This window comes from Mastomys coucha, unplaced genomic scaffold (genome assembly GCF_008632895.1).
Source record: "Mastomys coucha isolate ucsf_1 unplaced genomic scaffold, UCSF_Mcou_1 pScaffold23, whole genome shotgun sequence".
NCBI lineage: Eukaryota > Metazoa > Chordata > Mammalia > Rodentia > Muridae > Mastomys > Mastomys coucha.
In genome coordinates this window covers 65,297,787-65,306,365 of record NW_022196906.1, presented here as the reverse complement: position 1 = coordinate 65,306,365, position 8,579 = coordinate 65,297,787, and the positions used below count along the sequence as shown (strand labels likewise).

The window sequence follows — 8,579 nt, the reverse complement described above, 5'->3', positions numbered from 1 at the left end:
AGCATCTACATAAGACTGTTAAATTGATTGTTGTTTTATATCAAACAACTTTTATAGTACTCATTTTTCTTGTTATAGTATTCTATAAATTTTAAGGAATATGACAAGAAAAGATATTATAGGTATTGAAGAGGGGGTCTCTGGGAGGAGTCGGGGTACAAAAGGGAAACAAGAATGTGATTTAATTCTATTTACTTAAAATATATTTTTAAATGTTAACAAATTCAGATAAATTGAAATCATGTAACTTTTCTCATCATAATGCAATAAAAGTTAAAAAAAGTTAAATGCAAATTACTCTTTACAAAGATGCATATCCTATTAGAGATGTTATGATATACTTAACTAGTATTTCAATTTGTTTTTTGAGACAGAATCTTGTTCTGTAGAACAATCTTGTTCTAGAACATGAGATCCTCCTTCCTGAATCTCTCAAGTACAGGGAATAGATTACAGTCATGGAGCATCACACCTGCTGTTAGCATTTCTTATAAGTCAGAGGAAATATATTTAGTAAGAAATCTATAATTTCTTTGTATTTCCTATTTACAAGAAAGGGAGAAGCTACACCATTAAACTATCACCTCAATAAGAAACCCTCCTACTGTAAGTTTCCATGGTATTGCATCTCCAAAATACCACAGCAAGTTTTCCTTCTTCACAATGACTTCTGTACACCTTACCATTCCTACTAGCTCAATGTTTATGTTCCTATCATTCAGGGCTTAAAAGAGGTCACTTTAACCAAAAATCAAATTAGTTTGTGGTTGACTACATACTTGTAGTTACTCATTCTCATTCACAGACACATAAAGGAACTAGAGATTTGGTTTGTCAAATATAAAATACGTAACTTACCTAATAAAAATATACCTATACAACAATGTGGCATCCAAAACAAAGGCAGCTACTGAAATCTCCTCCTTTGCTAGTGAGGAATACAATAGTACATATATTTGGGGACACAGTAGTAAGTTTATTTTGAGAGGTTACTAAAGTTATAAAATCTAATGATATTATTACTAATAAAGAATGGGTGATTTTTAATAATACCTAAAACTAAGAGTCATAAAATTTTATTTGGTGTGGTAAGCTACTAGCCCTAAACTTTTTAATATAAAGAAACATCTTCAAATTAATCTTTTGATTAATCTATTAACATTTTTCCAAAAACACCTAGATCATATGTGAAATATACTAAGCAATACTAAATAACAAGGTGCTTGCCTGTGAAGAAGAAAACAACACATATACAGAAAAGAAGCAGGGCTAAAGAGACAGCCAGTGCTTAAGAGCAATGGCTGCTCTTGGAAGAGAACCCAGGTCAATTCTCAGCACCCACACAGCAGTTCACAAACACCTGTAACTCTAGTTCCAGGTAATTTGATGCCCAGTTCTGGCCTCCATGGGTAACAGGCACATGTATGGTGCAAAAACATACAAGGCAGGCCAAATACCCATATACATAAAATAATTTTTAAAAAGAAAAATAAACAAGAAATCCATGGAAAAAAAGGAGAGCACAAATCAAATGTCAATAAAACAGTAAGGAATTTAAAAGTTCAAAAGAACATGGAAAGATATATAAGAGGCAGAAGCTGAACTGCACATTAAAAGATCAGAATGTGAGATAAATGTTACAAAGAACAGACTGTATGTGTAGCCTAGATACTCGGAAGACCATTCTGGATGAAAAACAAAACAAAATACTCAAAGCTAGCTCAGACTAGTAGGCAATAACTAATTTACAGAAAAAATTCAAAGGAAAGTTTAAAAATCTGGCTAAAACTTGTGAATGGAAGGTTTTAAAACATGTAAAATGACATTAAAAAAAGAAAACATTTAGGAATTCAGTGGTAGAGTGTTTGTCAACAGCTGCAAGGCTATGGGTCCTATATCCAGCACCACAAAAGAAGGTTACAGTGGCAGAATACTAATGATATCAGGTTGGAAGGTTAGAAATCTACTAGGAAGTAGAGAATACAGGTCTTAAGCAAGGTTACACCAGTACAGTAAGTTCAAAATGTAGTTACAGCAAGCAGTATGGAGTGCTTGTCAAAACACACAAAGCGGGGTGGGGGTGGGAGGAATGCAGGTTTTAGTCATCCAGGTCTGGTTAAAATTCTGTGTAAGTTATTTAACTTCCCTGAACCTATGTTTCTTCAGCTTATAGACATAGTTACCTTTATCTAAGTGTGTGTTGGCTATTTTTTTTTTCTTTTCTTTTTGGTTTTTCCAGAAAGGGTTTCTCTGTGTAGTCCTGGCTGTCCTGGAACTCACTCTGTAGACCAGGCTGGCCTCGAACTCAGAAATCTGCCTGTCTCTGCCTGTCAAGTGCTGGGATTAAAGGTGAATGCCACCACTGCCAGGCATGAGTTGGCTATTTTTAACTGTCAACTTGCCACAACTAAGAACAACACCTCAGAGAGCCTCAATTAAGGAAATGGCTACAAGAGATTGGCCTGTGGGTATTTCTGTGGAGAACTGTCTGGATTATTAACAATATAACAGGTCCCACCCCACTGTAGGAGATAGCACAGGTGATCCTGAACTGTCTAAGAAAGGTAGCTGAGTGTGGGCTAGCCTGCAGCCACCTAGCAAGCAGCCTCCATCTTGATTCCAGCTATACTTCTTTGCTATAAAGCAGAGCTCCTTGGCTGCAGGTAAGATGCGTGGACAAGCAAACAAGCCTCCTGGGCTCAGTGATGCACTGTGACCTGGAACTGTAAGCTAAAATAAACCTTTCCTCCCTTCAGTTGCCTTTGGTCAGAGTTTTGATTACAGGGGGAAAAAAGCAAACTGAACAGTGCTAAGAAGTCAAATACTAAAATACACATGAAGGGACTTTGAATGACTCAGCAGATAAAGGCAATTTCTGTGGAAGCCTGACAACCTAATGCCTGGACCCCACATAAAGGTAGAAGGAGAGAAACACTACAAAGTTGTCTTCTTACCACTGCATGTATACCATGCTATGTATACGCCCACAGATACACAACAACAATATTTTTTAAGAAAATGCAAGTAAAACACCAAGAGTGGAACAGTTATTTAATAATTAATTTTCTCTTTCTCTCTTAGTTCTCCTTTCTGTATCCCTTCACAACTCTGTTTCTGAATTGAACAGGACAGCAGATAATCTGTCTACTGGTTGTTATTACAGAACTAACAAAATTGAGTTAATAAAAGATTAAGTGACTTAGTCAATAGAAAACAGCTACTTTGTCTGTTGGTACCAGAAAAGATACATTAAGCACAAAACATACAAAGAGTGGAAAGCCAAGTACAAGTTCATTTTCAAAAGACCATTCTATCATTCTATTTTCAAATCTGACTCACCATAAGAAACACACGACTTAAGAGCTGGCTAATACTTAGGAAACATGTTGCTGATATAGCTATCTGGTATGAGTTAGCTGGCTAACACCAGATTTAAAAAAAAAAAAAAACAGTGATATCATCTGTTATATAACTATTCCTAACAGAGTGCCATTTTGTGTGCTATATGGCCTTAAGATCAAAGGTGAACGCCTGTGTGTGTTTGCCACTGTCCCTACCTCTGTATGGCCGATGTGCCAGGTGAGTGTGTGTGTGTGTGTGTATGCATGCATATATGTGTCCCTCTGTGTACCAATTTGTGCCTGGATCCTTGCCAGCATCTCCCTTCCTAGCCACCTGTATGCTGATTAAAGTATGTCTTATCTGTCTATGGCTCCTCACATTTTCTACAACCTCCTATGATCATCCTTTACAAACATCCAAGCTTAGACTTCACATTCACAATTCAAAAACATTTACGTGTGAATTAAATACTCAAAAGGGCAATCCATTTTTAACGATGGCATTTTTTAATGTATATACCAAATTCCAGTATGAAAAATTTTGGTATATTGATTGAGGATGAATCTTCAAACAGGAAGTGTTCCATTAGGGAAAAAAATTTCTTTCATTAGCAGACTGCTTCAAAAGACTTCAGATACTGAGATCAATGAATTTACTCACCTCCCATGAGCATGGAAATCTAGAAGTAAAAACTGGTCTTCATGTGAGACTGCTCGTTTGGCACGCTGGTGGTTTTGGTGTAATGAATCCACATTGTAAGATAATCCTTCATAATGTCTAATATATTTATTTAAAGGATTTCCATACTGACCTATAAAAATAAGCACACAGATAACAGTCTGAATTAATACCAACTTAAAGGCTCTTTCTAGTTCTAACTTATTAGTCCTAATTTATCCACTATTTTCAAATATCTATGAATAAGTATATACCAATTGTTTCATTAATCCTGACTACTATGATGAATCTACCACAAACATAATTTTCACACACTTTTAAACTTATTGTTATAAGAGTGACATTAGCTGAAAATGTTGGTGCATGCCTTTAATCCCAGCACTTGGGAGGCAGAGGCAGCCAGATTTCTGAGTTTGAGGCCAACCTAGTCTACAGAGTGAGTTCCAGGACAGCCAGGGCTACACAGAGAAACCCTGTCTCACACCTCCCCCCAAAAAAGAGGATCTCTATGGGTCAATCTGACCTACATAGTGAGTTCCAGGATAGCAAGGGCTATGAAGAAAAAATCCTGTCTCAAAAACAAAACAACAACAAAGAAAAAAAAAAAAAAGCCAGCCAAACAAACAAGAACTTATCATAAGGGTGACATTAACCACACACAAAAACTTTTGAATTTGCTGTAGGCTTGTCTTATATGCTTTATCGGTTTCACAAATTCACATTAATCACATTTTTGCTAATAGAAATTATCACCATAGAATCCACACCTGGTCCATTCAGTAACTATTGATATTATCTGAGTAAAAGATGAGTGAAATAATGGTGTGTCTTCAATTTTCTAGATAAATTAAAAGAAAATAAGTTATCATTTCCCCCTTCAATTTTGGTCAAAATTAATCAATGAAATCATCTCACTGTTTTCTAACTACAATTTCATTTTATAAATAGACTAAAAAGCTGGTCATGGTTGTATACACCTTTAACCCTAGCATACAGGAGGAAGAGAGCAGTGGATCTCAAGCTAACCTGGTCTACAAAACAAGTACCAAGACACCCAGAGCTGCATAGTAAGATCCTGCCTCAAAAACCAAATAGATTTAAGAAAGAGAAAGAAAGCTAGTCCTGGGTGAACTTTATGGGCATTCAGTACTATAAATGTTCTCTCAGTACTGCCTCAGAGGTAACACACAAATTCTGTCATATCCCATTTCTATTTCACTCTCCCTCATTATTCCTAATTTATTCTTTGATCCATATGCCATTTTAAATACTAATGATAATTAGTTCTAAACTGAATATTTTTATGGTGCTGGGGACCAGCCCAGAGCCTCATACACACCAGCAAGCACTCTACCACTGAGTACATCCCAGAACCTGTTTCTGTTATTGCCTTTTAACTTAATTCTTAATTAGCCAAAGAATATGGATGGTATAATATCCTTGTAAATACACTTAAATTCCTTTCATAACCAAGAATAGAAATATCTCCTGAGAAATGTTATATGTGCACTTAAATATAACCCTACATAATCACATTAGAGCAAAACCACAAAAGAAACAAAATAAAAGGGGGGAAAAAAATCAACCCAGGATGAAAACAAACATATGAAAATAATTTGCAACAAACCAGAATCAGTCTTTGAGGACATTAAGGAATTCTTGCTACTTTTCATTAGTACAGTATTGTGGTTACATAACAGAAGGTCTTGAATTTTTCAAAGACACTTTTTTGAAGTATTTTAGCAGTTAATTGGCATGATATCCATAACTTACACTGAAGTGATCCCAGAAAAAGAGAAAAAGGTGCAAATTGTTGTCAATATACAGTTCTCACTAGCATAAAAAAAGAATTTATCCAACAACCCTAACAAAGAGAAGACTGACAAAGCAACAAATGAGGTGAGCTCTTTTCCAAATGCCCACAGCTTCTAAGAAGCAACCTAAACAGCGTAATTCAGTGAGGCCAAACATGTAAGATCTATGGGACAGTTGCCAGGAGGAAGAGAGTTGTAATATCTGGAGTGTTTGATGAGTAATGATTTCAGTGTAAAAGAACAAATTATCCCACCACAAAAAATAAGAACCACCAGAGAAGAGAATAATTCTTGGATTTTTTGTTTTCATTTTTGTTTTGAGACAGGGTCTCTCCATGTAGCCTTGGCTGCCCTGCAATTCACTATGTAGGCTAGCCTGAACTCACAGAGATCTACCTGTATCTGCCTCCTGAGTGCTGGGGTCAAAGGTATGTACTACTAAGCCCAGCCAGAACACATCTAACCAGGACTGGTAAGTATTCATAGTCATATCACCAAAAAAGTCCTAAAAGTGTATAAAGCACTGGGAATAACCCTCAGATAAGTAGCTCCTTAGTAATGGGGTACAAATAGCCATAGACAAAAGCTGTTCTAGATCTATGTTAACAAAGCTTAAATAAACACGGTCTTCCAAATTTAAATAACAAATTAGATTTAACTGATTCCAAGTAGCTTAACTACCAGAAAAGTCTGAATATCTTTAAAGATACAATGAAACACCTCCCAATATAAAAATAGGAATTTCTTTATCCATACCTATATATGTGTATATGTATGCCATACATATATATGTGTATATACATATTCTCCCATAACTAGAACAAAAATTAGTCCTTAGTAATAGAATACTGGAGATGATGAAGTTTGCAGATGAGGTTGTAAAAGCAGCTATTAAAATTAAGTCACACTTAAGCCCAGTGGTGAGATGCTTTTAACTCTAGCACTTGAGAGGCAGAGGCAGTTTCCAGTTCAGCCTGGTCTACAGAATGAATTCCACTCTGTCTCATAAAACCAAAAACAAAGAAGTGTGAGTGTGTGTGTGTGTGTGAATGTGTGTGTGTATGTATGCGTGTAATACATACATATGTTTACATATATATGTATGTGTGTGTGTGTGTGTGTGTGTGTGTAAAACTCTAAGTCAACACTAAGCCAAAAAGAATACATGTAAAAGAAACCAGATAAAGTCAAATCATAGACTAATGGCTGAAAACTAGAGGTCAAAATGTTAAAATAAACTGGGCAGAGAAGAAGAAGAACAACAACAACAACAAAAAAAGCCATACATAGATACACAAGGAAAAATGAAGACAAACTGTATAAATCACAAGGTAGGCACCTATGTTTAAAGTTCTGTCAAACTTTCAGCCCAAGATCCTATAACCAGTTAAATGAAAGGTCTTAGAGGTCAAAATTAAGACTTGTTTAGATATCAAAACTTCTAACTTATTAATACCAGACATATACTACTAAAAATATTAAAAGAAAATTTTCAGGCAGAAAAAGTAATAACAGGGGACTGGAGAGATGGTGCAGCCATTAAGAATCACTGCTCTTGCAGAGGACTTGAGTTCCCAGTACCCACATGGCAGGTACTCCAGGGAATCCAATATACTCTCCTGGCCTCCAAGGGCATCAGACATGCACATGACACAGAGACATTCAAGCAGACAAAATTCCCATGCACATAAAAATAAACAAAAATTAAATTTGTTTTTAATTATTCATACTTTTTTAAAGTACAGGATTAAAAAACAAACACAAATCCCAGATAACTCAAAAACCAAAAATTCCCATTTGTTCTCTCAAAATTTAATTATCACCATTCTAATCACTTCTAATAAATTATTAGCCCATCTTTCAACAATCTGTTTTTCCTAAATACCTCCATTTTGAACAAGACAAAGCAAAAAATAGGTAAAAATAAGAGATCAAGTACCAATAAGTTCTGGTATGAGAGAACATTTGTAGAACCTAGAAATACAATTCTGTGGATGTTTTAATCCTACACAAATATTTTTCCATGCACAGATTTTCCTATCACAAGAAACCTCACTGTCTAAATTGTTTCAAGGGATAGAGGATAGGCACACACTGGGAAAATGTTAACAGGGTAGATTCTGGAGCACCTCACAGCATCTACTGGCACCCCCAAATAACTCAGTGTGGTAAGTAATATTGAATGTTGTCTGGACTGGACTGAGAGCCATCCAGACTATTAGGAAAGAACCTATACAGTGCCTGTGGAAATTTCCAGATACTTAGATCATCAGGACTCTGAACTAACCAATGCTCTCAGCCACAGATAGATTTAAAATGTTGAGGAGACTACTGGATGGAGCTATAGAAGGTAGGCCCTATTTTAAAGAAGTTAGTCACTGGGAATATGCATGCCTTTAATAAGGATATTTACCTTGCCCCCACAACCTCCTATTGCCCCTACTTGTTTCCAAGCACTGTGAAACTGTGAAGTGAGCAACTCTGTTCCATCAGAACGTTCTGTCTGCCTCACTATAGGCCCAGAAACAATGATTGTATCTGCCCATGGGCTGGAACTTCTGAAACCATGAGCCAAAAGAAACTATTCTTTCTTTAAGCTGATTTTCTGAAGCATCTGTCACAGTAACAGAAAGGCACACAATCTAAGTCCAGACTGGATTTCCAAAGTCATCCATATGTACATTCATGCTTAGGGAAGCATTGCAATTTTTCTTTATGAAGAAAATTCCAGACTTCAATCAGCAG

At 36.0% G+C, this 8,579-nt stretch overlaps 1 protein-coding gene across 1 annotated transcript in view; it reads right to left on the bottom strand.

Moving 5' to 3' along the window:
- Adam10 (ADAM metallopeptidase domain 10) overlaps positions 1 to 8,579 on the bottom strand; it is a 120,047-nt gene that overhangs the window by 91,898 nt on the left and 19,570 nt on the right. Inside the window, exon 2 of the mRNA XM_031345994.1 lies at positions 4,003 to 4,153. Within this exon, the coding sequence (XP_031201854.1) occupies positions 4,003 to 4,153 (151 nt within the window). The remainder of the gene's footprint in view (positions 1 to 4,002; positions 4,154 to 8,579) is intronic.